The sequence below is a fragment of the Zalophus californianus genome, chromosome 10 (genome assembly GCF_009762305.2).
Source record: "Zalophus californianus isolate mZalCal1 chromosome 10, mZalCal1.pri.v2, whole genome shotgun sequence".
In the NCBI taxonomy this organism is placed as follows: domain Eukaryota; kingdom Metazoa; phylum Chordata; class Mammalia; order Carnivora; family Otariidae; genus Zalophus; species Zalophus californianus.
In genome coordinates this window covers 5,049,114-5,076,407 of record NC_045604.1, presented here as the reverse complement: position 1 = coordinate 5,076,407, position 27,294 = coordinate 5,049,114, and the positions used below count along the sequence as shown (strand labels likewise).

At 59.1% G+C, this 27,294-nt stretch overlaps 1 protein-coding gene across 2 annotated transcripts; it reads right to left on the bottom strand.

The window, feature by feature from the left end:
• Positions 1–923: 923 nt before the first annotated feature.
• VANGL2 (VANGL planar cell polarity protein 2) lies at positions 924–26,939 on the bottom strand. 2 transcript variants are annotated; one of them, XM_027609717.2, is made up of 9 exons: positions 26,667–26,939; positions 12,666–12,926; positions 12,406–12,526; positions 9,158–9,765; positions 8,326–8,462; positions 7,693–7,828; positions 5,074–5,305; positions 4,233–4,391; positions 924–3,762 (listed from the first exon to the last, which is right to left on the bottom strand). In XM_027609717.2, exons 2-9 carry the CDS (start codon positions 12,734–12,736, stop codon positions 3,739–3,741), a joined length of 1,488 nt encoding a protein of 495 aa, XP_027465518.1. In that variant the 5' UTR covers positions 12,737–12,926; positions 26,667–26,939; the 3' UTR covers positions 924–3,738. The 2 variants fall into 2 exon arrangements, with proteins under 2 accessions (XP_027465518.1, XP_027465517.1); XM_027609716.2 differs by lacking the exon at positions 924–3,762 and having other exon boundaries at positions 3,846–4,391.
• Between the last annotated feature and the right edge of the window lie 355 nt (positions 26,940–27,294).

Below are 27,294 nucleotides of genomic sequence, written 5' to 3'. Positions count from 1 at the left end.
TAGGTGATCCGGCCCGGGGCCTCCTAGACACCTGGCTCCTCTGCAGGACAAGGACTGAGTCTCGTCTTTGCATCCTCAGCCCGGCAAAGTGTGGGCTGGGGAGAGGAAGACCAAACCTAGGAAATGCGTCAACTCCACCCAAGAGAATTTACATTCGCTTGCTTGTCTTCAACCCCAGAAGGCTGCTCGTGGGTGAAGCCTGGTGCCCAAAGTCCCAGAGAAGCGTGGGTCTGGGCAGAGCTGAGAGAAGGACCCTGATCTCCTGACGACGACTCTGGTGCTTGATTACAAGCACACTGCCAACTGAACGTCTTCATTTTAAATACATGACTATTGCTAGAAGATTCTTTTTGTGTCGTGCCTGAAAGATTAGAGAGATAATGGTAGGAATAAGAAGATACTTAGAAGAGGGGAGCCTGGGTGGTTCAGTCGTTAAGTGTCTGCCTTCAGCTCAGGTCATGATCCCAGCGTCCTGGGATCGAGCCCTATGTCAGGCTCCCTGCTCAGCGGGGAGCACTTCTGGCCCTCCGCCCTTTTGTGGTCTCTCTCTCAAGTAAATAAATAAAAATCCCCATTTAAAAAAAAAAAGAGAGAAGATACTTAGAAGAGAGATACTTCAGGAATTTTTCTCAATGAAATGTGATGAGCTATCACAGTTGACTGAAATCACAAAATCCTCCGGATCCACCCGGAAAGTAATCTTTCCTTCCTCCTTATCCCGACAACCACCCCAAGGAACAGCCAAGTCTTCACTTCTTGGAATCTGGGTTCAGACTGGTGGGGCCCGAGGGCGAGCGGAGCAAATGCTGAGCTCACACTGCCCCCTGCTGGCCGCTCTCCCCCTAACAAGGAGCACATACTTTGCAACTTCTTTTGCTCCCACTCCAGTAGAAACAGAAAAACAACAGAATGCCCCCACAAAAGTCAAATGTCTTTATTTCATATAAAAAAAATTTGTACAGTTTTAGTTCCTATGTTTAAGAAAAAAATCCCTAAAACTGCCATTATGTTTAGATCCACTGCAAACTGTAAAAACAAGCTTTTTATATATTAAAAAAAAATTTACATTTTACAACTTTCTACATGCATGCACAAGGTCTCTGTAACCCCCCCAAAAAAAAGAAGAAGAAGAAGAAGAAAGAAAAGAAAAAGAAAAAAATTAAAAAGAAAAAGAAGAAAAGAAATCTAGATTCAACAGTGGCAAATTCTACATTTACAATCTCACTTGGAGGGGACCCAAAACAAGCCCCCTTCCTTTCGCGCACAGAAGAACAAATCACGACAATCACACACCAGGACCGAATCCATCAGCAGATGCTGCCCTGGGGGAAGGGCAGGGGAAAGAGCAGACAGACAGACAGACGGACAGACAGCACGGAGGGGCGAGGGAGCTCCTCGGGCCCCACAGAGGACAGAAGCAGACTCTGGGAAGGGGTGTTTCTGGTGAGAAGGTTCTGGGGGGGTCCCAAAGCCTCTTCACAGGTACCATGGCGGGATTTGCAACAGGAATGCGGAGCAAAAAATGAAAGGCTCAAATGGTACGGGCATGGGGAGAGACGAAGGATCAGAAAGAAATAAGCGAGAGTCAACGGAGCGTGAAGGGTCGTGTAAGAGAAGGGGGACCAGTGGGGACGCGGCAGTGTGGCGAGGTAGGTGAAGGCCTGAGGTGCAACATCCCCGGGGCGCTCCAAGGTGATGACAGGAAGGCCTGGTGGGGAGGAGCTAGGACGCTGTGGAGTCACAGAGAGACCCAGCCACACGTCCGGTGTCCTGGGGGAGTGGTGGGGGGGGGCCACAGGTAGGTGCGCCCCCACAGGAGAAGAGTAAGGGAACCCAGCGCGTGGCGGGACCGGCGGAGCAGGGGGGGACAGTGCGCGGAGGGCCTGGGCCCGCGGCGCGCCCCACAGCAGTTCACAGCATGAAGACAACTCCCCGTGCAGAAGAAGCAAAGACACACACACCCAAACACTTGACAACTCATCCTGACATTTTACAAAATAATAATAATTATAATAATCATCAAAGAAAACAAAGATACCACAGTTCTGACGCAAAGGACCAAAACATTACCGTTCTCAGTCACAGCCCTTAGTGCTTAGAGAGTTGGGGGGAAAGTTTGCTTTTGTTTTAGGAAAAAGGAATGAAAAAATCACAGTGATTAAAAACATGGCAGGTTCTGAAAATAAAACACTCCCCCGCCCCTAACGTAGGGCCGCAACGAAGATCCCAAATACTTTCCATCTGCCCGCCCCGACCCGGTCCTTCTGTCACACCACACCCCGCTCCTGCCCACCATCCAAGCCCCATTTTCCAGGATAGTGAGGTATTTAGAATTGTGACCCAGGAGGGACTCCTCTGAAACCAGGTCCTTGAAGAGAAGAAAAGATACCTTCCCACAACCCCCAGGATAGGATGCATTTCCCTCAGGCACTGCCCAAGTCAGCCCCCCAACCAACACCTGCGGGGATCAGGCTCAGCACAAACTGAAGAGCCCTTCTCTAGGAAGTGGTGGGTGGACAGATGTGCTTTTTCAGAGAGAACAAGGGGAGAAAGGCCATCACAAGGCTCCATTACACCCAGGCCGCCCCTACACAGACAGGAAGCCTCCCTGGTCAAACACCAGTGGGGATCAGAGCTCAGGGGGCGCTCTGCGTGGCAAGAACCAGTGAGCCCGCCAGAAGAGGGGCCTGAGAGGGGGCTCAGTGAGTTCCTCAGAGGCCTGGCCCCGCGGCACACTCCAGCCCAGCGGCGAACGGCCCTCCCCGTGGACGCCGGCTGGAGGTTCCCGTTCCCTCGGCTAAAACTACATAAATGAAACACGTCTGAGCGAAAGGCTCAGATGCACACTGAAAATATGTCTTAGAAGGCCAGTGAATTTTGCTCAAGACGAGACCTAAACTCTGGAGAATTCAGATTGGGTGTAGAGGCTACAGAAGCCCAACAGGGTGAGGGACAGATACCCTTGAAGGCGGTAATCCTGGCCCCTCACCCCAGCACTAAAGGAGACGAGTGCCCAGAGAACCAGGCAGGGAGACAGGAGGGGACCCTGGCCAGCCAAGGAAAAGAGACCCCTGAGGCAAAGAAGTGGGCTTAAGGCAGGGGACGAGGGGACTACTGGCTCCCCCCAAAACAAGATGAGGCAACAGGTCCCTGGCGCTGAGCACACACACACACGGGGGGCGGGGCGGAATGTTGGTGTCAGACCTCAGGGGTCGGGTCATGGTCTGCAAGCCTCTGGGCTGGCGTCTTGTCTACTTGCCGTCCTTCAGCAGGAAGGGGAAACCTGCCCCAGCAAGGCGGGAACAAAAGTACAGGCAGGTTCGGAGGGCAGGGATCCGTGATGTTCCCCGGGGTCTCTCCCATCCTTCCCTCAGAGGCCGCCCAGGGTGGACCCAGTGAGGGGAGGCACTGTCCCACATGGCCCAGGAAACATGGTCACAGAGGGCTTCTGCCTCAGTTTGCCTGTGGTCACAGACCATTCAACTCAGAAACAGAAGGTAGAGACTCTGGAGTGAAGGGCAGGATCTTCCCTCGCTCTGAATGTGTGTGGATGTGCAGGGGAGGCTCTCACAGCTGAAGCCAGTGACCGTGGCGGGGAGACCCCTGACTCGGGCCGTGTGGGGGAGAGGCAGGGGTATCCTGCCCCAGGAACTCAGCGTTTGTACCGGGCGGGCTGAACGGGCAGAAAGAGTGGATAACCCACCGTCTGGAGAAGTCTGGCACCGTGGCTCTCTGGAGTCATGTCTGTGCCCCGGGGAAACCCTGTTGGGGCCACAGTTGGAAATTGCTATGAGAACCTGGTTCAAGGGTGGTGGGGGCTCAGGGGGTACCCACCCCCTCTCAGAAGAGGCCGCCATCCACCTGGGAGGGAGAGGGGGAGAGGCACGGCTTCCTGCAGGATGACACCCAGTGAGGGCTGGGGAGAGAGAGCGAGCTTCCCAGGCTCTGCTGACGCAGGTGGCCTCTTGAGGCTCATGTGGGGCAACTAAGGAGGAGGGGAGCAGACGGGTGGGGGAGTCAATTCAAGTAAAAGTAAACGGGGGCAGGAGGCCGAAGGGCGGCGGGAGACGAGAGCCGAGCCCTCCCCCGCCCGCAGGAGGCCCGCAACCCCCCCTGCCGCCGCTGCTCGGTCACACCGAGGTCTCAGACTGCAGCCTCATGACAAACTTGTGCGACTTGGGATCCACAAACTCCTCGGAGAGTTTGAAGAAGGGGACCTTCTTGGTGCTCACCACCAGGCTGAAGTCCTGGCGTTTTAAGAGGAAAACGATGCCGTCCTTGAGCCCGTTGGTCACCGGCTCCTCGCTCACCAGCGTCCACTGTTTGGCCAGCCAGCGTTCCTTGTGGTACTGGATGGTGGGTCCGGCCGCCAGGTACCGCTCCAGGAAGGCCTGAGGAGGGGCCAGGGGCTGAGTGGGCATCTCTCCCACCCACCTGCCACCCTCGCCCCCTGGGAGCACAGCTTCCAGAGACAACCAAGATGTGCCCCAGCTCACGCTCTGCTTCCACACCATCTAGAACATTAGAGCAGAAAGGGGCTGGGCTCCTGCTTCAGACCCTTGTTGTAAACATGGAGCCCACAGAGGAGGGGGGCGCCCCAGGGTCGGGGCCTGCGCCCCAGCACTTTCCCGGCCGCAGGCTAAGACCGCGAGCCCTCCCTCATTCTTGCTTCCCCTGCATTCGGCTCTCACGGAGGCTGTCACCCTGCTCACCAAGGGCGGTTGGGGACGCAATTCTAGGAGGCTGACAATAAAGCTGAGGGGAGGGTAAGAGCTCGAAATGAGCACAAAGAACACTCGGTGGCGGTGAAGGGGAACAGGGGGGACTCGGTGTGGGAACAGCAGAGCCCTTGCAGATATGGGAGTCAGGTCTCAGCCATTCCCAGACCCACCTGCCCCTGCCCCTCACCGCCTGGGAACTTGACTCCAAGCAGAGGCGGGGGGTAGGGCAGGGATGGGAGAAGAGACCACAAAGCAGACGAGGGCAGGGCTGCAGGGCTGGGTACAGCGAGCCCCGTGGCAAGGAAGGCCGGGAGCAGGGAGAGGCGGGATGCTGGCAGCAGAGTGGGCCTACCTTGGGCGTCATGTCGTGAGTGATGCAGAACTCGAGGTGCTGCAGGATGCTCTCCATGGTGTGGTAAGGCTGCTGCTTGGTGGTGCGAAGGTACTTCTGCATGGCACGGGCCATGGAGGCGAAGATGGCCTGGGCTGCCTCCCGGGGGTCCATCACCTCCCTCGGGTTCTTCTGCTCCTCTTCCTGCAGCCGCTTAATGTGAGTGAAGGCCTCCTCCACCGCCACCACAAGCCTGGGGGACAGGAGGGGCCTGGACCACATGCCCACCTCCCATCTTTCCCTCAGCTCCAGCCCTCCAGCAACCTGAGTGAGGTCAGGCCTCGGCACCCCCCCGCCAAGACACCACAAACCCACCTGGAGCCAAGGGTTGGGCTATGGGGGCTGTGTGCGTGGGGGGGGGGGTGCATATGCACGGTGCGATAGGGGTGGAGGGAGCAAGGCAGGAGACGGCTGTAGAGTTACAGGAGCCGAGCTCAGGTACTCCAGTGTCAAAGCCAGAGACAGTTAGGGCCCGTGCTCTGGGAAAGAGCTGCACCACCTCGCGTGCAGACGCCATCCTACCTGAGACCCCCAAATCACGCTTCGCTGGCTGACAAACTACCAGACGAGCACAGAGCATGGACAACGTTAACATCTGTCTGGGGGGTGGGTTTGCAAGGAACTAACTACAAACCAAGAAGAAAAAGGCAAGAACACTAGAGCAAAATGGCAGAGGTGAGCCAAACATTCACAAGAGACCTGGCTGGCTGCAGACACCGTAAGCGCTCACCGGCTGGCCATCAAAAACGTTCGTGCAGCACTACTCATCAAGACAGGCAAAGAAGGAAGAGAACTGGAATCCAAACACTACTGAGGGGGTGGGAGTCACCCATGAACCACCTCGCCGCAACAAGATGCCACACACTGGATCAGAGGCAGCAGGGGTGAGTCTCAAAAGCGGTGTTAAGGGGGAAGCAGGAAAAAGAAGTCAATTTACATTAAACGCACACAGACACACAGTGGCGTCTGGAGACCCAGGAACCTGGAGCCTGGGGTAACTGAGGGTGGGATTCTGGGCTAAGTAGATTGTGGCTCGTGTGCGGCTACGGTTCTCTGTTTATTCTTGTGCTTCCGTGTCTCGGTGCAGCTCCTGATAAAACCCTTTTATCTCGGGTGAACCAAGGGAAAAGCTTTCTCCTGGTGACAACCAAAGTAATAGGGAAAGGAAAAATCCACTACGGGCCAAGAATGGCGTTGGCAGCCCAGGAGATCCAAAAACCCTGCTTGGGGTAGAAGATGAAGGGCATGTGTGGCATCGCTGGGTTCCTTCCCACCTGGGCCATTTCTGAGAGAACCGGAGACATGCTGGAATGTCAAAGAAATGGATTGCTGGGGGCGCCTGGGTGGCTCAGTCAGTGAAGCGTCTGCCTTCGGCTCAGGTGATGATCCCAGAGTCCTGGGATCGAGTCCCGCATCAGGCTCCCTGCTCAGCGGGGAGCCTGCTCCTCCCTGTCCCTCCGCCCCTCTGCTCATGCTCTCTCTCTCTCAAATAAATAAAATCTTAAAAAAAAAAATGGCATTGCTGGGACACCAGCCTCATGTCAGGACAGGGGAAGGGATAACTTCCTCCCTTAAAGCCTAGAGACCATGTGAGGAGGGGCGGAGGGCAAGGTGGATGGTCAAATGCCAGGGCCCTCTTCTGTTGGAAGTCCCACGGAAATCCCAACACACCACGGTGGGACGTGGCAGCGGCAGGCACGAAGAAAGACTCTTCAAGCATGACTTAAGTGTATATAATAATGTGAACAGGAAAAAAGGAGTGAAGACAATATTTAAGAATGTACCAAGATATGAGTGCCAGAACCTCATTTTTTGCAGGTAAAAAGATACCATCAGCTGAGCAGGCCTCCAAGAGCTACTGGTAGGAGGCCCAGTCCAGCCTCAGCCCCCACTGCTGCAGGCGAGGCTCACATGGTTTGCCGGGTCCCTGCTCCATGGTGGGAGGCAGAATTCCAAGATGCCCCGTTCACCTCCAGCAGGTTCCCGGCTCCTGGCTATTCAGTTCACTCAGTACGTTTTGCACATATAATTCAAATGCCGAGTCGGTTGACTTGGACATTATAAAACAAGATGACGACTCTAACCAGCCTGATCTTATCACGTGAGCTCTTTAAATGCAGAGTTTTCTCCAGAGAGAAAGAACAGAAAGAACAGGTCAGAGGAAAATTCGAACTACCATATCCTGACTGCCCATGAGGCCAGGTGACAAGGAACTGATTCCAATGACCACTGAGCTTGGAAGAGGACCCAGGCTCGGGGGGTGTGGTCTTGTTTTTGGCCTTGACACCGACTGAGGGCCTGACCCACGGGACTGTGGGCTGGGAAGCGTGCACTGGTTTCTGCGCTCAGCTTATGGAATTCGTCCTGGCAGCCACAGGACACGGATGCTCACAGAGCACCCCATCGTGACAGGCGCACAGGCGCGCTGGTCTTCCTCTCCAGGCCAGTCCACACCCAGCAGGGCCCCCAGGCTCCCCCAGCCCGTCTACACCCAGCAGGGCCCCCAGGCTCCCCGGGGCCGGCCTCACCCAGCAGGGCCCCCAGGCTCCCCGGGGCCGGCCTCACCCAGCAGGGACCCACCTGGCCCTGCGCTTGCGCACCCTCCGCTCGTGCTCCGCCTCCTCGTAGTAGTACTCGTTGTGGCTGTTGTCCCGCCGCCGAGCCGCTGCGGCGATCACAGCCCGGGACTGGCCCGTGGAGTTGTTGGTGCTGTTTTCTGCGCACGAGCAGGAGAGACAGGCACGGTCACTTCAGGGCATGTTCGCTTCCCATCCCAGGAAGTCTGGAGACAGCAACCGGACGCGTCCGGAGGAAGCTGTGCCCACCCCCTGGTGGTACCGCCGCTCCCAACCCTCCCGGCCACAGCTGGGAGAGGCCCACAGGTCGGCCGCCGGGAGCGCCCCGGAGGGCGGGAGTCCTGCTGCACACGCTCCTCCTGGTGCAGGAGGACCTGGAGCTCAAGGGAGCTGAGGGCTTAGGACCAGGGCTGCTGAGCAGATGCAGAGACGTCAGAACGGGGGGCGGGGGGACACGCCACAGCGTAAAGGGACAGCAAGGAGAATCAGCAGCTAACACCAGCCACCTGGAGTCCAGGGCAATGACAGAAAAAACAGGGCTGGGGAAAGCAAGGGAAGAGGCTGAGAGAGAAAGAGCGAGCAGGTACAGAGCCCTGCTCGGGGACGGACGGGAGGGCAGGGGAGCAGGGCCGCTCACCCTCTCCGAGGGAATACACCTTGAAGCCAGACACTTTCTTGGCCAGCACGGACTTGGGCAGGTTGAGGAGGGCAGGGTTGTAGACAGGGAAGTCATGGTAATACTTCTCCAGGATCCACACTGCCACGCGCTGGATGCTGTGGGGGAGATGGCAGGAGGGGGAGGCAGAAGGGACAGACAAGGGGTGCCAGGGGGAGGGAGACATCAGGGCAGGTCGGCAGGGCCAGAAAGCACAAGGGCAGGGACGGGCTGCTCCCAAGAAGCCTGGCTCAGGGCCTGAGGTCGACTTACCAGGCTCCCAAGCCTTCCCCAGGGCTGGGCCTGCTAGTCCTTCCCTGCTGGGCCGAAGCCCAGGGGAGAAAGGGCACTGGGCCTGGGTCCCCCACAAGGGTCACCTCACCCCCTCCAAGAGTCCCCCAAGATTACCTCCAGGACCAGGAGGTGCTGCTGATACTCCGTATGGCCTGGGGGGGGGTGCAGAGGAACTCCCCCGTTATCTTTTCCTCTGGGGGTTCCTCCTCCGGCCAGCTCATCTCAGTGACCACTCACTTGAGGGCTCACCAAGGCTGTGCCTCCAAGAAGGCCAGAAAAGTGATTCCCAAAAGCCCCCGTTCATGCCCCTTTGGTCCAGCCCTCTTTAAGGTCCCCACTGGTTCACTATTCTCTCCCCACTGCTAACTCCCAGTCCAACCTGCCCCGGGACCCTGCGCTGTTGAAAACCTACTGTGTGCAAGTACCGCACGGCGGCCTACGGCCCTCCAGCTCCTCCCCGCCCGCCCCACCGGCTCTCTCACAGCCCTGCAGGCCCCTCCTCCCAGGCCCGCGCCCACACCTGAGATGGCCCACGTTGTAGAAGCGGCTGGCGCCGTCGGTGGAGCGCACGACCTTGAGCGTGAACTGCGGCTGCAGCTGGCGCAGCTCCAGCAGGACCACGGCCAGGTAGTGCACGAAGAGCAGGGCGTCCACCAGCGACACGGCGAACTGCACCACGCCCTGGTAGCTGCGCTCGCGGGCGTCCAGGATGCGCACGCCGTAGAAGAGCCAGTAGGACACCACCAGCAGGAAGACGAGCACCATGAGCAGCGCGCGCAGCACGAACACGCGGGGCAGCGAGGCCTTGGGGCGGCGGAAGAACAGCGCCCAGCTGCCCAGCAGCAGGATGAGCAGCTTGAAGGCCACGGAGATGAAGAGGCCCTCGCAGGCCGTCCCACAGGGCTCCAGCTCCTCGCGCCACAGCAGCGGGGGCAGCAGCAGGAAAGCCAGTGGCGTGAGAAAGGAGAGCAGCGCCAGCGTGGCCCCGGCGGCCACGCCCAGGTGACGGGAGCAGTCCAGCGGAACACTGTCCTCCATGTCCTTGGCGATGCGCGTGAGGTCATCGTGGGAGATGCTGTGCTCGGAGGTGCCCGTTACTACTGTGGTAGTCTCCCCCCAGTTGTCATCCTACAGCAGGAGGAGCCGAAGTCCGGAAGGGGGGGAGGGGAGGGGAAGGGAGGGGGAGGGGAGGGGAAGGGAGGGGGAGGGGAGGGGAAGGGAGGGGGAGGGGAGGGGAAGAGGGGGGAGGGGAGGAGGGGGGAGGGGAGGGGAGGAGGGGGGAGATAGGGGAGTGGAAGAGTTGAGACGAAAGGAAGGGGAGGAGGGGGAGGGGAAACGGAGGGCAGACGCAGGGCAAGGGCAAGAAAGAGAAGAGAGGGCCATCAGCCCATATGCAACCACCAAAATATTTACTGAGCTCCATTCTGTGTTCAAACTTGGTCTCTGCAGGGCTGGCGCCTCTGAGACCTGGACCCTCAGGGCACACAGTAGCAAGCTCGGGGAAAGAACATCAATGCCCAGATCCCACCCAACTGGATAACCACCTTTTTTTAAAAAACCAGATGAGGGGCGCCTGGGTGGCTCAGTCATTGGGCATCTGCCTTCCGCTCGGATGACGATCCCAGAGTCCTGGGATCGAGTCCCGCATCGGGCTCCCTGCTTGGCAGGAAGGCTGCTTCTCCCTCTCCCACCCCCCTGCTTGTGTTCCCTCTTTGGCTGTCTCTGCCAAATAAATAAAATCTTTAAAAAAATAAATAAAAATAAACCAGATGATTTGGGGGCGCCTGGGTGGCTCAGTCAGTTAAGCATCTGACTTCAGCTCAGGTCATGATCCCAGGGTCCTGGAATCCAGCCCTCCCCACAGTGGAGAGTCGGCTTCTCCCTCTCCCTCTACCCATCCCCCTGCTCATGTGCGCGCTCGCGCGCGCTCTCGAATAAATAAAATCTTTAAAAAAAATAAATAAAAGCCAGATGATTTTATTGTTCATCCAAAATTGAGAATCACCGAATTCGCTTAACAATCTAGCCTAAGGCCTGTTTACTCATAATGTGATCTGTGGACCAGCAGTGTGGATGGACATCTCCTGGGAGCCTGCTGGAAATGCAGCTTCTCAGGCCCCACCCCACACCGACGCACCAGAATCTGCATGTTAACAAGACCCCCATGAATCACTCAGACGTTCAGAGGCTGGCAGGGTGCGCTGAGGCACCCAGAGGAGGAGCAGGGTGCGCGTGCCAGGAGCAGAGCCAGGCATGGCCAGCTGGAGCCTGAGCAGGCTACCTGCAAAGTAGGCTAAGCCAGAAGCACCTGTTTTCCAGACCTCAAGCCACTCAAGGTTTCTGAGTAAGGGAGTGACCTGAAAAAAAGCAGTGTGGCAAAGGGAAGAGGCCCCCGGAGGGCAAAGAGGGAGAAGGCAAGTGATCAGTGTAGGGCATGGGAGATGGGACACCCTTAGGGCCACCCTGGGTCTCTGGTCTGCCCGCAGCCCAGAGCCTGCCTGTCCCTGGAGGCAAGGGTAGACAGGCTGAGGTCCCCAGTGTCCTTCTGAGTATGCTTCACTCGAGCAATTTCTGCAGAGGCCAGACACCATCCCACAGAGGAGCCCCAAGACCACCAGTAGCCATCAGTGCCTATACCCTTCATGGGGATACGGGATACAGAGTCTCAGGACTAAGGCACCCACTGGGGAGTGTAGGAGATGCCTGGCAGGGTCAGTGATCAGGGGCTTCCCAAGGACAGGAATAGAGTCTGATCTGATGAAAGAAAGTGGGCGCACTGACCACTTTCAGCTCGAGCAATTACATCAACTCCTCACTCTAGGCTGACCACGCCCCCCCGACACGCTGCCTACCCTCTCCAAGCATCAAGGGTTTGTAGCCTCCTCCCCCACAGCAGGTGGGCTGACCATGTCTCGGGGTCCCTTCAAGAACTCAGGAGGCCAGGTCTCAGGGAGAGGACAGGACTGGGAAAGAGGGAGGAAGAGTATTTCCCTTAGGTACTCATCTGCTCCCAAGACCCAGAAGTCCCAATGTCAGTCACAGAGATTTCTTGTGAGGGAAAAGGGGCTGGGAGTCTCCAGCCCGAGATGCCCCCAAGAAGGAAGAGCGGGAGGCACGAGACTCGGGCGACCTCAGTCACCTCAAATCCTGCCTCTGCCCCTCATCCAGCACTGCGTTCTGCCTGCTGACCTCCCTGCTGGTGAGCACAGTGGGCCAGAGGTTGGAGCAGGAGCAACCTGCTCACCGCCGCCCCCCTCCAGTGACAGGGTCCTTCGGGGCGCCCCCTGCTCCCCCTCCTTTCTCCACAGACTCCGCCCACCCCTGCTTCCCTCCAGACCCAGGCGATGCGATTCTGCAGGCCGACACCAGAGGGCGCGGCAGTGCCCACGCCTGGGGCTCAAGGAAAACTCAGCGCAGCCCTCCCTCCCAGACTCCCCCCCACCGCGCCCTCCTGCCCCGGTTCCCCGCCCACCGGACTGGCCAGGCAACGCCCATGACACAGCCGAAGCCACTTTACCTCTCCGACGTAAGGAGGAAGAGGCTGCGGCTTCCAAAGCGATCCCTACTGAAATTCCCTGAATTCTACTGAAGCAGGGTCCTACCTTGGGACACCAAGCGGAAGGAAGTGTGACACAAGATGCCCTCCCTTGATAGGGCCTCTGTCCGAAGAGACCGGGTCTCCAGGCCCCTCCCCACCGGACGGACCCCCCAACTTCACGGAGCAGCCTGACATCACCTGGCCCGGACCCCGGGCCCGCAGATGCTCACCCGCTCATCCCCCCGCGTGGACTCGTTGTCCAGCAGGGGCTCCCCTGGAGCCTGGATCGTCACCGACTTGTCCCCGCGGCTCCCATCTCGGCTCTTAGAGCGGTGCCGGTCCCGGCGGTCCCTGCGGCAGGAGGCCAGGGGAACGGGCACAGAAGGTCAGAGGGGGGACCTGGGTCTTCTCAGCAGCCCCTGTGCGCGCCCACCTCTCAAGCACCCCCAACACACCCTCCAGCACCCACATCACACCCATGCCTGCCCACCTGTGCTTGCGGGAGCTGCGGGAGTGGCCCGACTTGTAGGAATAGCCCGAGTACTGGGACTCGGTGTCCATGGCGTCTGAACGCCGCGCCTTATAGCGCTCCAGGGCCACAGGCTGGGGCCTTTTGGGGGGCCCCACAGCCACCTCCTTCAGCACCGGCTTCTTCAGGCCAAGAGGCACCTTCAGGAAGTCAACCGTCACCCTGAGGGACTCTATTTTGCTGGACGAGTGAGCTTGTCTCAGAGAAAATCAAGCGGCGCTCCTGAGAAAAGGAAGCAGCTGATTAGAAGTAGCTGGAGCTCCCTGTGAGGTCAGGGCAGAGAGGAGGACAGTCCCCAAAGGGTAGCTGCAGGAAGCCTAGCCACAACCTCAGAATATTCCATCCAGGTTCCCGCTCCGCCCAGCGGGCCCACTTGCTCCAGTCCTGCCTCCTAGAAGGAGCACCCCTCGGCTGTGCCAACGGGGTGCGGGGAAGACGGCCAGCAAAGGCCAGTAGGAACGACCCGACCCTGGACACCCCGGAGCTGAGAACCAGGGCGACGCTTTCCTTATTCTCAGCCAGGAAAACCATGGCTCAGAGAGGGCAGGTTCTGGCCCGGCTGACAGGCTGGACCAACGGAGACCTCACGCAGCAGAAACCCGCTAGCTTCTACAGAGGCCTCTCCTTCCCCCGACTCACAACTTCTGAGGATGCCCACAGAAAGAGGGCTCTCATCACCATCTTGCCAACACCTCCATCAAACAGACCTGTAGCCACGGGCCAGGTCAGCCCGGCTGCTCCCCTTGAGGCTCGGGGTGTGTGTGTGTGTGCGCGCGCACATAAACTAGGGGACGAGGTCAAGAATGGTAACCATGGATAATGTTGGGGTGAGTGGGGAGAAGGCAGCAGAAACCATTCAAAAGCCTAAAGCCTTGAAATGGCAAGGTCGAGAGTCTTCTTGGCTGAGTGTGCTCGGGGCAGCATCTTTATTCTCCATGTTCACCTTTGAGCTCTGCAGAGGAGAATTAGCTCTCCTCTTCCCCACTTCCCCAACCCTCACCCGCATCCTGCTGGGCCCCCAGAGCCCAGCCCTCCACGGCTAGCAGCCACCGCGCACCCTCCCCTCTGCCCCACCTCTGCCACGCACGCACAACTCCGCCACGCACACGCGTATTTCCCAGCCTCACTCACCGGCCCATCGACTCACTCTCAGGCGCCTCTGTGCACCACGCTCCCTGCGAGGCCCTGGGGCTATGGCGGGGACCAGACCCTGCATTCCCAGGCTGGTGGGGCAGACGCACACGAAGGAGGACACTGGAGTATGAATAACTAACTGCAGGAGTGATGACAGGAAAACCAGGAGAGACGGCTCTGGGGGCCGCGACCAGAAACTCAGTGCTTCTGGAAAGTCTCCTGGAGAAAATGACACCTGAGCCTGAAGGAAGAGCAGCAATGAACCAGGAAGAGTGGAGGAGAAAGGCAGGGAGGCGCGCTCAGGAAGACCAAGGGCAGCGGAGCTCAGTGTATTTCAAGAACCAGCATCGGCCCGTGGGGCTGGAAGTGAGGAAGAGGAGGGTGGACAGGTAGCCAGGGGCCAAGCTATTGCAAGATCCCTGGGCCAGGTGAGGAGCTCGCGTTTTAGTCCAAGCCCCAGGGGAAGCCTGTGAAGGATTTTAGCTGGGCAGGCCGGGGCTCGGGGGGAGGGGAGCGCAGCCGTGGGAACGTGGGAACACAAGGAAGGAGGCTGCTCCAGGCGTGCAGGCCTGGAGGAGGTGACAACAGCCGGGCATGAGACACGCTGGTAGGATCAGCAGGGCCCACCGAGGTCTGGCTGAGGGGAGGGGAGTGCCCAGGATCTCTGGCCCGAGCAAGAGAGTGGATGGTAGTGACATCATGGGGTGGGGCGGTGGGGGGCAAATCTCAGGAGGAAGGCAGTGATCTCCATTTCCAGCGGGCTAAGTTCAAGGCCATGGGACAGGCGGTCAGGGAGGCAGGGGGGTTTCCGAGGAGCCAGACTCAGGAAGAGTCTGAGGCTGGAGGTGCTGCCGGGGTGTAAGGTGGGAGTGGGTGGGATCCCCTTGGAAGAGGAATAAGTTAAGGGGTTTCTGGGGGTCCCGGTGTGTAAGAGCAGGCAAAGGGGCCAACGAGGTGAGGCCAGAGGACGGGGGGGAGGCCAGAAGAGTGGGCTCCCGCGGCAGCCGAGAACCGGAGAGCGTTTGGAGGCAGGAATAAAACCAACCAGGTCGCATGCTGCCGAAAAGTCAATGATGTTCAGAACTGAACGGGTTTCAGTGTAGTTGTTAACTCTTCTCCCACTAAAATAAGCGGTCAGCAACTAGAGAACAGGAAGCATGACTGAGACATATTTGTGTCCACTACCCTCCCGGGGGAAGGGGCAAGAAACTGACACTGACCTGGGGAATGCACTCGCCCTCTGACTGTCGGGGAACCCGCCACGGCCGTAGGGAAATGAAATCCATCCCTCCATTCCTTGATCCCCCTACCAGCTATCTGGAGGCACCCCCGTGGCCTCTCGATGGTTGTCAATAGCGCCACGGCAAGGCAAGCGTGTGACAGACACACGCTTAGGGGACACAGACATGAAGCCTCAACCCAAGCCGAACCCTTTCTAAATACCATTGCAGTGAACAGGGCCTTCGTCCACAAATTACACGTCAGGCTCCTCCACCCCGGCTCCTGAGAACCCTTTCTACTGCCTAAGATCTCAGTACAGTTCCCACACCTTGTCTGCATCTGTCTGGCCTGTTGCAGCCTATTCTCGTCCCCAGACCTGAAGCCCACCAGGAGGTTCAAGAGAACGAGCAGGCTCCAGAGAGGGGGTGGAGAAGTAAGGGGGAACAGACCTGCCCTCGCCCGGGTCTAGATAGAGGCAGGATCCAGGACTCCCCACCATCTCAGCCTCACCCTTAACACTCACATCTCCAGAGCCAAGAGCACAGAGAGCCTGGGATTTGCATCCAAGGCTCTGCATTCAAATCCTGACTCTCCCACCCGCCAGCTACGTGACCACAGGCAAGTTACTTAAGTTCTCTGCACTTTGTAGCCTGGTAGGCTCGTCGGGAAAATCGGAAAATGATGATACATACTTGACGGGTGTGAGAGAAATGCTTCTATACACTGCTCAGCTAGTAATTAGTTAAGGAATTAATATGCTCTGGCTCAGGGTCGCCCATACTCCAACCCCCAGACACTTCCTCTGAGACTTTGGAAAGAGGTGGTATAAATAAATCCTGCTGTTTGTACTACTAAATAAAGAAGTCACACACACACACACACACACACACACACACACACACACACACACACACACACACACACACACACACACACACACACACACACAGCCTTGACCAGAACCACTTCAAATACACCCAGGAGGAAAGCCGGTACCATTGTGTTTCCCCTACAGATAAATTTCAAACCAGACAAGAGTGCCAGCCCCTCCCAACCCTTTGTTCCGAGCGAGCGACTCGGCCTGGAGCCCCTACCTTCCTCCCAGCCCCGTATTAAGACCCAGCATACACCCTGCTCCCCTGGCCCACTTCACCAACCCCCCCACACAACCCAACTCAAGGTGCCCCAAAAAGCATCCAAATGTGCTCCTCCTTCCCCTACCAAACAGAGGGACCAGAATGAACACCCAATTTCTCAGACCCTTGCCTGCTGTCCCCTCAAGTACCTGGGGAACTAACCAGAATCTGGAGAGGCTGGGGGAGGGACGGGAGGTGAGTGCAGACAAGGGGAGAAGTGGCCCTTGTTTCATCAGCTCAGGAATCAGGGGTCTGGAGGGTCTCCTGGGTGGGCGGGTTCCCAAGGAAGAGGGTGGGGGAGGGGAACACTGGATGAGACCAACAAGTGGAAATGTCAGAGGCGGACCTCCAGGGCAGCAGGACCCGGTGTGGACCGGGGGGTGGGGGGGGGCCCTGGTTTGCGGGCGGGAGGCTGGGAAAAGTAATGTGTCCCATTGCGTACACCTTGCCCCCACCTCCAAGACACACAAACACACTCACTCAGTCCCCTGCTCAAACCAACCATGGATTATCTGGGGTTAAAAGGAGGCCAGAGAGGAGAGAGAGAAGGAAGGGAGCCTGTCACAAAAACAAGACCCTTCTCCCCCCAAAGGCCTTTCAGAAATAAAATTAATGGAATGTGTCTCAGTACCATCCCAAGGGGACTGGGGGGGAGGGGTGGGGGGGAATGTGGGGGCTTTTGTCCCGGCTGCCCAGCTTCTCCCACATTGATCACCATGGCAACCAAAGCCCCCTGTTGCCTAGGTGATGGCAGCCGGGTCCTGGAACCCGTACCCAGCATCCAAAGCGAGGGAGGTTGTGAAGGTGGGGGGGGGGGTTAGGGACAGAGGGGGAGAGAATGGGGTTTCTCCTCTGGCAGCCCCAGCTTTTGTCTGAGCCCTGGGATCAGGTTTCTTCAGGAAACAATCAGAGGCCTCTGGAAAAAATACACTCAGAACCTGGCAACAGGCAGAGGGAACAAGGCCTTGGGGGGGTGGGGTGGGGTTACAGAGGGGAAGGCTGGTGTTGGCCAAAATGCAGACTGAGACTGGACCCTTCCCCGTGGCCCCCCTCGGAGGCGCGGCTCAGGTGGACAAGGCGTTGGACAGAGACACGGGCACCCCAGTGTGGGGCAGGTGCTGGGGACCGAAGGCCAGCCAGCAAGTGGCGAGGATCACAACCTCCTTCGCCTGCTCTCTGGACCGGGGCCACCCCACCACCCAGTCCCAGCTCCTTCAGGCCCGGGATGGGGACAGGAGGCGGGGCAGAGGTGAGGGTGGGGCTGGGGGAGTGACTCAGCCAGAAAAGCAAAGGTGCAGAGGGGACCGGACACAAACATGTACCTAAAAAGAGCACCTGTTATTCCTCATCTCTATGGAAGACGGGGCTGGGGGCAGCAGACCAGCTGCGCTGCGGAAGGCACTTGGGTTGGATCTTCCGGCTGCGGGGAGAGGACGAGACACCAATAGCTTTCCTGACCCTGACGGGGCAGAGCTCTTGATAGGCCCACTCTTGAAACAAACGGCCCCCTCTTCTCAGTCCGAGATGGGGAAGGCTGGTGCTGCCGGACACAAGGGAAGGGGCACGGTCCCCTCCGCGGACCCCTCCTGCAGAGCCATCTGTGGACACCTGCCATTTAAAGGTCTGTGATTCCTACGCAAGAGCCCGGGTCCACCTGCCGCTGCCTCCGGGTCCCCACTCCTGCCCACAGAGCGGCGTGGGCGTGTGAGCGCCCCTGGCCCAAGGCCCCTGAGCTTCACCCACCACAGCCCCGACGTCCAAGGACATCGATGTGAGTCCACGCACCATGCTGGTTGGCCACCCTCCTGGGTGCCACCGGGGGTCCCACCTCCCCGCCCGGTGTCCAAAGAACTAGAAATCTGCCCAGCAAAACAGAGCGCCCTACCACGTCATCAGGCTGGTGGGAGGAGGGCAGAGACTCAAAGTCACAGCTATGCTTCTCCAGACCGGTGGTTTTCCCTCTTTGCCATGTGCTCAAGCCAGGCCCTTACAGCCACCGCTGGTGGCGAGAGGTGTCCAGTGTGGGAGCAGATGCAGACACCTAACCGGCTGCCTGCCGAGGCCAGGAAGGTGCCAGAACCTCTACCTGTGCCCACGTATTCCCCAAGCTCCCCCTTCTCTCCCCACCTCCTGGGAGGAAACTGCATGGACCCACCCAGTTCTCGGCAGGTCCCAGCACTCCCCTGGAAGAGGCCTTTGAGGTGCAACCCTATGTTTTCCAGATAAAAACATGCACCCCAGAGAAAGACGCCATGGTCGCGTCTCAGGCACGCCTTTCTGGCCTCCACTGTTGGACCTGACTGACGCTCTGGCTTTGAGGTGTGCTCCTCTCAAGAGCGAGACCAGGTTCCTCCATGAGACTCTCGGGCCTCGGAGCAGCCAAGACTATCAGGCCAGGATGGAGAAAGCTCACGCGGACCCCTGCTCCAGCCCCTCTTCTCACCAGTGTCAAGGGACACACTAGACAGGCCCAAGCTGAGACAGTCGAGACCAGAGCCCTTCCCCTCCCAGGGATGGTTTCTGCCCCACCCCTCCCCCACCCAGCTGAGGCTCTCGATGCTTCCTGATCGTCCCCATCCGGCCTCCCCATCCGGCCTCAGCGGTGGACAAGCCATCCGTCCCAGGAGGCCAATCTGGGTTTCCCCACCACAAAAAGAATTAAGGTGAGAAAGGCCGGGGACAGCCCCAGGCCCTAGACCAAAAATGGGCTGGAGATTTGCTCCCGCCCTCACTCCTGCACCCTGAAAAAGGTCCCAGTGTCCTTGGCTGAGACCAGAGCTAGCAGCTGGATCTCAGGGCGCTGAGGTGGAGGAAAGGGCCGGCCTGGGGAGCCCGGGAGCCCCCGCCCTGCTAACCAGGCACACTCCCAGGACAGCCCCAGACATGAGCTCACCATCCTTCGAGCCCCAGGGCAGGGGCAGGATCCTTCTCTTCCCTGGGCTGAGAAGCAGGGGACGGCCGGGCTTGGGTCACCTTGGTGACTGAGCTTCCAGAGCAGCTGCTCATGGCCAGACCCCGGTGCAGGGAGCACCACTGGGGAGAGAGCCCGCACACTGGGCTGCTGGCCAGGATACCTGAGCCTGCGTTCTCACAGAAAACGAGCTGGGGGAGCCAGAGCCAAGCCCTGCTCCTCTACTTCCTCAACTTCCCTCCATCTAAAGCGGGGGTGATGTGGGTACCCTCCAAAATCCACAGACACACCGAAGCGCAGACACACACATACACCCACACTCCTATCCCCCTCTGAAACCTGGAATGGCTCCTGCCCGCCCCACCCAGCTCCACCCACCCTGGCCGGGCAGGTTCTGTAGAGACCTGCTCTGCTTTCTCTCTGGCACCCCCACCCCCACACCAGCTCGCAGAAAGTCTCTGTCCCCCAACACACCATACACCAGTGCGCACGCATGCACCCCCACCACAGCGCCTCATTCCCTAGCCTCCCCCAGACCCCATTCCCAGCCAGGGGAGAAGGGAACCCTGGGCAGGGGGAGGGTAGACAGCAGAAAGGGTGAGTAATCTCTTTGGCAACTGTCCCAGGTGGGGGCCAGAGGGGAGACAGGGTGCGAGGCGGGTGAGAAGGTAACCAGGGCTTCTAGATGCCTGGATGCCCTGTTTAATTTCCACCAATGGGCTGGCCCCACAATTCCCACCCACCAGGCTCTGAACTTCTTCCTCCCTCAGCTGGGGCAAAGGACTGGCCCCTACCTGCCCATCAGGTGAGCTGTGGAAGAGCCAAGAAGGAAAACAGGTACCTCGAGTTGTCCTCAGGGACAGGAGAAGGTGGACCATGGGAGGTGTGCAGGCGGCTCACAGACCAATTCCTGTGCACTCCACACTCCCAGCCTCGAGGAACACAAAAATGCCTCCCTCTTCGTAGCCTACCGTCTCAGGGAGGCGCCAAGTGACCCTGACTCCAGGAGGCCCTCCCAGCCTGCTTGCCTAGCCTCTGCCATGGAGTAGGAGGTGGCAAGTGGCTACTTGGGGAGGGGAACTCAGCCACCCTTGGGCTCACATGCGGTGGGGGAGCTGGGGACACGGGGCACGAAAGCCGGTTTATACGGGAAAAGTAGCAGGGTGGGCCTAAGGACGTGACGCAGCATGACCGAGGGTGCGGGTGGCAGGCCTGGTTCTCCCCACTCTGGAAACCTTCCCCTCACGCTTCAGCCCAGGGCCCCAGATCTGGCAAGTGACCCAGCTCCTGTACAGGAAAACCGGGCCAGCTGAAAGGCCCACGGTACCCACCGACCTCCACCACCTTGACTAAGTCACCACCCGAGGTTTCACTCTTCCGAAGAAGTCCCGACATCCTCCGGCCCTTATATCTGCCACCTCCAGTCCTGGAGTATAAAGCAGGTGACAAAACAAGTATCTCTGTTCACACTTGGTTGTTTTTTAAGTTACCGCATTCACACCTTCCTTGGGTTCAGCACCTGTTCCTGTCCAAACCCCACTTACCCTAAAAAGCCAGAGGCCCCTCCCCAGACACACACACAAACACACACTCTCTTCTGGCTGGGGTCGGGGAGCCAGGAGCCCCCTGGTGAAAGTGGGGGGTCTGAGGAATATTTTGGGGGTCACTGGAAAACACTACAGACAATGAGGGCCAGGCCCCTTCCAATCACAAACAAGACCCCATGGGCTGGAGTGGCCAGAGCCCCCCCATGTGTGAAGGAGCCCACAGAGAGGTTCTGCCCAGGGCGCAGCCCTGCCCCAGGCTTGTGACCAGGGGGTGCTCCTCTTGGAAGACCCCCTTCTCCCAGGAGATTCCCCCTGGCCCCGCCCTCAGAGGTAGATGTCTCTACTCAGGCTGACGTGGAAACTCACGTCCGCCTTTCAGGAGACCGGGCAGTGATTCAAGTTCAAGATTAAAGGCAATAATGAGCAAATCGGATTCAACAGGAAGGAGGCAGTGGCAGGCGGAAGGAGCATTATGGAAAATGGAAGATCAATGCAGTCATGGGATCTCAGGTGAGCTGCTTACCTTCTCCAAACCTCAGTTTCTGGGCCTGTAAAATGGAGTAACAGTGCCTACTCAGGAGGTTAAGAGTTTCCAACAAAATAACGTACGTGGAACGTCACGGAGTCAGGCACATAACAGATGCACAATACGACGTTACTCCCACATATTTGTCCTTCAGGGGGTGCGCCTCCAATCCTCCCACTTCCAGTTCCCATCCTTTCCTTGTGAGAAGACCCCACCCAGAATGAGATGGAATCACCTCGAGCTACAGTGCTGGCCCCAGCCCCCCAGACGACGACCCCACCCTAACTTCCACCACAGCCGAGCCCTGCCTGGGAGAGCAGCCTCAAGCCCCCTTCCCATTCTCTGCCTCGTTCCTGGGTTGGGGGTGGGGGGCTGGCCCCAGGGGCCCCACCCCTCTCTTCCCCTCCCTCCTTCCACACTTACAGAGGCAGGACCTGGGTGCCCCCCTCCTGCAGGTGTTAAGCCCAGCTGTGTGTGCAGTAGCTGGGGAAGGGGACCCCACATCTGCCATCCCACCCCAGCCCCCAGCTTCTCCCCCTCTGCCCTCACCGCCCCACCCCGACCACCAGGAGGTCCTTGGCTCTGCTGATTCCAAGCCTGCTTCTCCCAAACCCGTTCCCAGCTGTCACGTAATTACCAGCCTTGCCAGGAGCACCAGACAAGCACAGCAACACCTCATTTCCAAAGGGCCCCACCAGACAAGGCCTCTGCCTCCTTCTCCGCACCAAGCAGTGTGGAGGAAGGGATGGAAAGATTCTCCCTGACCCACCTCATTTCTCTCCAGATCACAGGAAGGCTGCCCAGGTCAGATCACCAGGAGGCAGGCTAGAGAAGGGAAGGCTGCGGGGGGCGGGGGGGGGGGCGAGGAGGTTTAAGTAGGATTCACGCCCAGGCTTTTCCCTCATCTGCTACTAAAACCTCCCCGTGAAGAAAGCTACCAACCTGGAGAGAGTGAGAGAAGAAATGTCAGGTCAATTCGGAGACAGGGGAAGTTGAAAGACAGGTACCCGCAGGAACGAGGATAGACACATACAAGAGGGAACCACCAGAGAAAGATGAGGAAAGGGCAAGTTAAAGTCCCATCCTCCACCCAGACCCTGAGAAGAAGCAATAGGATGCCAGCCTCTCCCTCCCTATTACCCACCAACCTCATGGGACTTCCTTTTACAGGCAGGGAAACTGAGGCCAGATCCCCCATCTTATTCTAAGATCCAACAGTACCACGCTGCATGCAGCTCACCAACACCCCCAATCCTTCTGGCACGCTCAGCCGGTACCTGCAGAGCCCTCCGCAGGCCCTCCCTGTCTGCCTAGCTCATCCTCTACATCCTGCTAAAGTCCATCCACACAGTGGAACACAATTCGGCCATGAGAAGGAATGCGGTTCCGATGCCTGCTCCCATGGGGAGGAACCTTGAAGGGATGGTGCTCCGGGAAGGCAGACAAGACAGAAGAGGTCACGCGTCGTATAATTTCATTTCTATGAAACATCCGGAACAGGTAAATCCACAGAGACAGAATGAAGACCGGTGGTTGCCAGAGGAAGAAGCAGGGGATGGGGAGCGCTGCTTTGTAGACACGGGTTTCCTTTCGGGGCGGGGAAAAGGCTTTCAGAGGCCATGGCTGCACAACGCTGCCAACTACCAAATGCCAACGCACACTTTAAAGTGGTTAATTCCAGGGGCGCCTGGGGGGCTCAGTCGGTGAGGCGTCTGCCTTCGGCTCAGGTCATGATCCCAGGGTCCTGGGGTCGAGCCCCGCATCTGGCTCCCTACTCAGCAGGGAGCTGCTTCTCCCTCTCCTTCTGCTTCTCCCCACTGCTTGTGCACTCTCGCTTTCTCTAGCAAATAAACAAAATCTTTTTTTTTAAACGGTTAATTTTATATTATGTGAATTTCACCTCCGTTTAAAAAAACTCAGCCAGCGAAGGGCACATCTCCTCCCTGTGCCTTCCCTGACACCCCCCCAGGGCCAAGCACTCCGGCTCCAGGCTTAGGTGGCCTCCTGAGCACACCTCCATACAGCATTCACTGGGCTACAGAGAATCGACGTGTTTCTGCATGTCTCCCTGGGAAAGCCCGCCTCATCCGCCCCTCCCGCCTCGGTGCTTCACACGGCCCCCCGGGCAAACAGCAGGCAGTGCCCAACGTGGTCCGCCAGGAGAGCAGAACCAACACCAAGCTCCGCTCCCCAACCCAGAGCTGCCTCCCATCACAGTACCAGGGAGAAGCCGAACCACTCCGCTCACGTGGACCGAGCGCTCCCCGCGTGCCAGGCGCCGGGTGGAGGGCTCACGCTCTGTTCCTTCACTTAACCCTCATAAACCGAAGCGGTAGGGCGTACTATTAACTCCGTTTTACAGGTGAGGCTTCAAAAAGTTCTCTCTTCTGTCTGAGGTCTTGGAACTAGGAAGTGGCAAAACGAGAAGGTAGGAGCAAGTTGAAACCCAGGCAAGGAGGCCACTGGGGGGACCTGGGGTTCCTGGAGAAACGTCCCATCGGGGTTGGAGGATGGTGTCCTAAGACACTCAAGAGGCTAAAGAATGGGGTTTAAGAACTTGCCCCACGTCATGCCACTATGAAGTACTAATTCCAGCCGATGCTGTCAGGGTGTGGGGAGCTGTCAAGGGCAGAATGTGCAAAAAAGCAGACAGGAGTTCCTAAAACTCAGAGGCGAGGAGGAGAGTCCCAGAGCTCATCCCTCTGCCCCCCCCAAAGTTTCTGTTAGCCAAGTACATGCCCCCCCAACCGGAAGGGCCTCTTGGAAACCAGACAAACAGATAAAAGTCTGTCCTGCTCTAGGGCCAGCAAAGGGGGCCCCTCCTCAGACTCTGAAGGAGCAGAAGGAGCCGAGAGCCACACCGGACAGCACCGTCTTGGAGGAACCAGAGGAATGACCAGGCAGAAGCAAGATAATGGGGCAGGAGGAGCCGATGTGTCCACTGGTTCCAGACTAGAAGTACTTCCAGAGATGGCACCTCCCATCCTCTGAGCACAACACGTCCTCCTTGGAAGAACGCCCCCACCAGCATGGTGTAGCAGGTATGCACGAGGGCCAGAGCGCCCCCATCCTCGATTCAAGAGCCTCGCTCGCCACAGGAGCCCTACCCATCAGACAGTGTCTGGCTTGGGGGAATCATGCATCTGGTCCTTCCTGCTCTGCCCCCAGCCCTAGTCCCAACATGTTCTAACTTCCACTACCCTTATTCCCCCAGTCTTAGGAAAGCCAGGGAGCCCTGGAGACTAAAGAGGGAACGTTCCAATTGCACATGCCCTTTAGGCACTCAGACATTGCAATTCCAGTTCCTCAGAGACCCTGATAAACCTGTGCTGTCACAACCTCAGCCCCTAAAACTGGGCAGCTCACCCTAACCCCTGGCAGCAACAGGAAAGCGTCCGAGAGGGTGATGGAGAATAAAGCGTGCATCCTAAACAAGGAGACGATCAGCCCCTTCCCTTCACCCCAAAAGAGAAAGCACGAGAGGAGAGGCCAAGGGGGTAACCACCGCTTCTGTGGGGAGAGATACACCCACTTCCCCGACAGTGGTGACCTCCCGCCAACCTATCAGGATGGTGAGGATGGCCTTCGAGGGATGCCCACGCTCTCCCCAACACATGGACTCGTTTGCCCCCTCACTGGCTCAGCTCCTGCTCCTCACCCTCAGACCCGGCCCCAGACCACAGCTCCGCCCCAGCCATGCTCCTCACCAGGGAAAAAGGAAACTAAGGGATCTGCACAGACACACCTGCAGAAACTCTTGAGGGACCCCCCACCCCCCACCCCACCAGCCTCCCCAGAGCTCCCACGCCACCTTCTCAACCCCATGGACAGACCCCGTTGTACCACACCCCATTGTTCATCCCTCCAGCAGACTGCCTCCTCTGGCCTCCGCCCCATACCAAAATCCCAACTCCTCAGGAACTGTAGGGTCCTGGAGGAAGAGCAGGGTTCGTGGGATCATAAGTCAAAGACTCCAAGGCGCTTTCCAAGACAACGGTGGCCTGAGGGGGCTGAGCCTGGGCCTGAAAGCCAAGAATGTGGCCTCTCCATGCACCGGAACCCAATCTATGATGGTGGGGGAGGCCCCTCTTCGTTCTCTCCCTGACTCCTCCAGGGCCTCCGATTCCTCTAGGACTACAGCCAGAACCCCTGTCCTCTATTCCCCACAGCACACGCCCTTTTCTAGAAAAACCCACCTCCCAAACAGGCATCTCTTAAGATGGCCCACTCACTCCCACATGTAGGTCTCAGATACTTAAAGCACTTCCCTTGCACCCTGAGAGAGCCACATCCAAGAAGCTGCAGAATCATCCAGACAGCTGTCCTTTAGGCTTTCTACCAGGAAAATCTGCCTGCAGAGGCAAGAGATAGTACCCCCAACACACACTCAGAAACACACGCACCACCTAAGGCAGCGCACACACTGGTACGTACCCATCAACGCAGGTTGCACACAAGAGAACAGATTCGCTCACCCCCTTTCCACCACACAGGCGCACGCACAACTATCCAGGTATGCCCCATTCTGTTCTTACACACCCACCTTCTTCAATACCTACACCCTTCTTTCCCAGAAACCCCTCCACAGTTCACACATGTAGACACACACCCCTTCCCCCGACTATACACGTAAATGCACATCCTAGCACACAACAGATACAGGGTCAGCTGCTCCCTGGGTGCACACACCTCCAAAGAAAAACCCCTACACCTCCAAACCCCGGGGTCCACCTGCAGGAACACGCAGCACATCACGGCGCGCGCGCGCGCGCACACACACACACATACACACACACACACACACAAAGAATCACACACACTGAGCCTCCACTGATGCTTTAAAACTCACTAATGCAGAGCCCCCAGCCGCCCAAATGGGTAAATCTGAGTGGGGAGAGAGATGCCGGCGGCTGTCCCTGGGCCCCCATACACAGTGCCCGGGTACCCGGCCCACCAGCCCCGTCCTCGAGCAGCGCACACACACCCTCTACTCTCCTCGATCGGTCCCCAGACTCCACACTACACCCGGAATGCATACCTGCCCCGTCCCTCCCCACACTCCTGAAGGTGTGTCTGCACCCCTAAACACCTCCCCCCTTCCAATACCTCCAGACTCCGATCCTTGCACTGCCTCTCCCCCACCCCACCCCCCCGACCTCCAACACACACTCCCGGTCTCCGGCTTCAACCGGCTCCCCCGGGATGGGCCCCGGGCCCAGGAAAGTCCCTGGCTCTCCAGGCCCGGGCTCCGCCCCCTCCCCAGGAGCCCCCCGGCCCTCCGCAAAGTTGGGGGGGCACTCCGCCGTGCAGAGGGAAAACGGACCGGAAGGGGGGTGCCCCGAGCCCCCCTTCCCCCAGCAGCCATCCCGCCCGCCCCGGGGGCCGGGCACCCCCTGGCCCCCTGCACGATTGTCCTCCTTTCCTGTTTCTTGTCCTCCTTTCTTTTTCTGGCAAACTTTGCCCGCGCCCCCGCGGCCCGGCACTCACCGCCGCCGCGAAGTGCCGGTGGGCTCGGCCCGGCGCCTTTGTATCCGCAGCGCTCCGGGTCGCGGCGAACTCGGCGCTCGCGGACGGGCAGCGCGGGCGAGGGCGGCGCGGAGGGGGCTCCGGAGCCGGCCACCCCCTCTGCGTCCCAGACCGCTGCCTGTCCCCCCCTCGGGGCCCCGGGGGCAGGGGCCGGGGGATGGGGGCGCTCAGGCTCCCATGGCGGGGCCCAGGAGCACGGAACCGGGGGCCGGGAATCGCACCGGAGCCGGCGGCGGAGCGGGGAGGGGACGCGCAGGGGAGCGGGCGAGGGGCGGGGGGACGGGGGGGGCGGGGGGCGCGCGCTCCCGGGCACCGCCTCCCGGCTGTTCCCGCCGTCGCGCCCCTCCCGCCGCCGCGCCCATTGTCTGCGGCCCGGCTCTTCCCGGAGCCGCCGCTCCCCGGCCGGCGGGCCTCCCCAGACGCGCGGGGCCCTCCCAAGCCTGGAAGAAGGCCGCGCCCCGGCGACCCCGGCCCCGAGCGGTGACCGGGGAGGCCTCGATCCCCGGCCAGGGCCCAGCCCGCAGCCCCTCCCTCCTGGGGCGCCTTTTCCCGAGCCGCCGGTGAGAGACGGAGCCCCCGGACCCCCGGG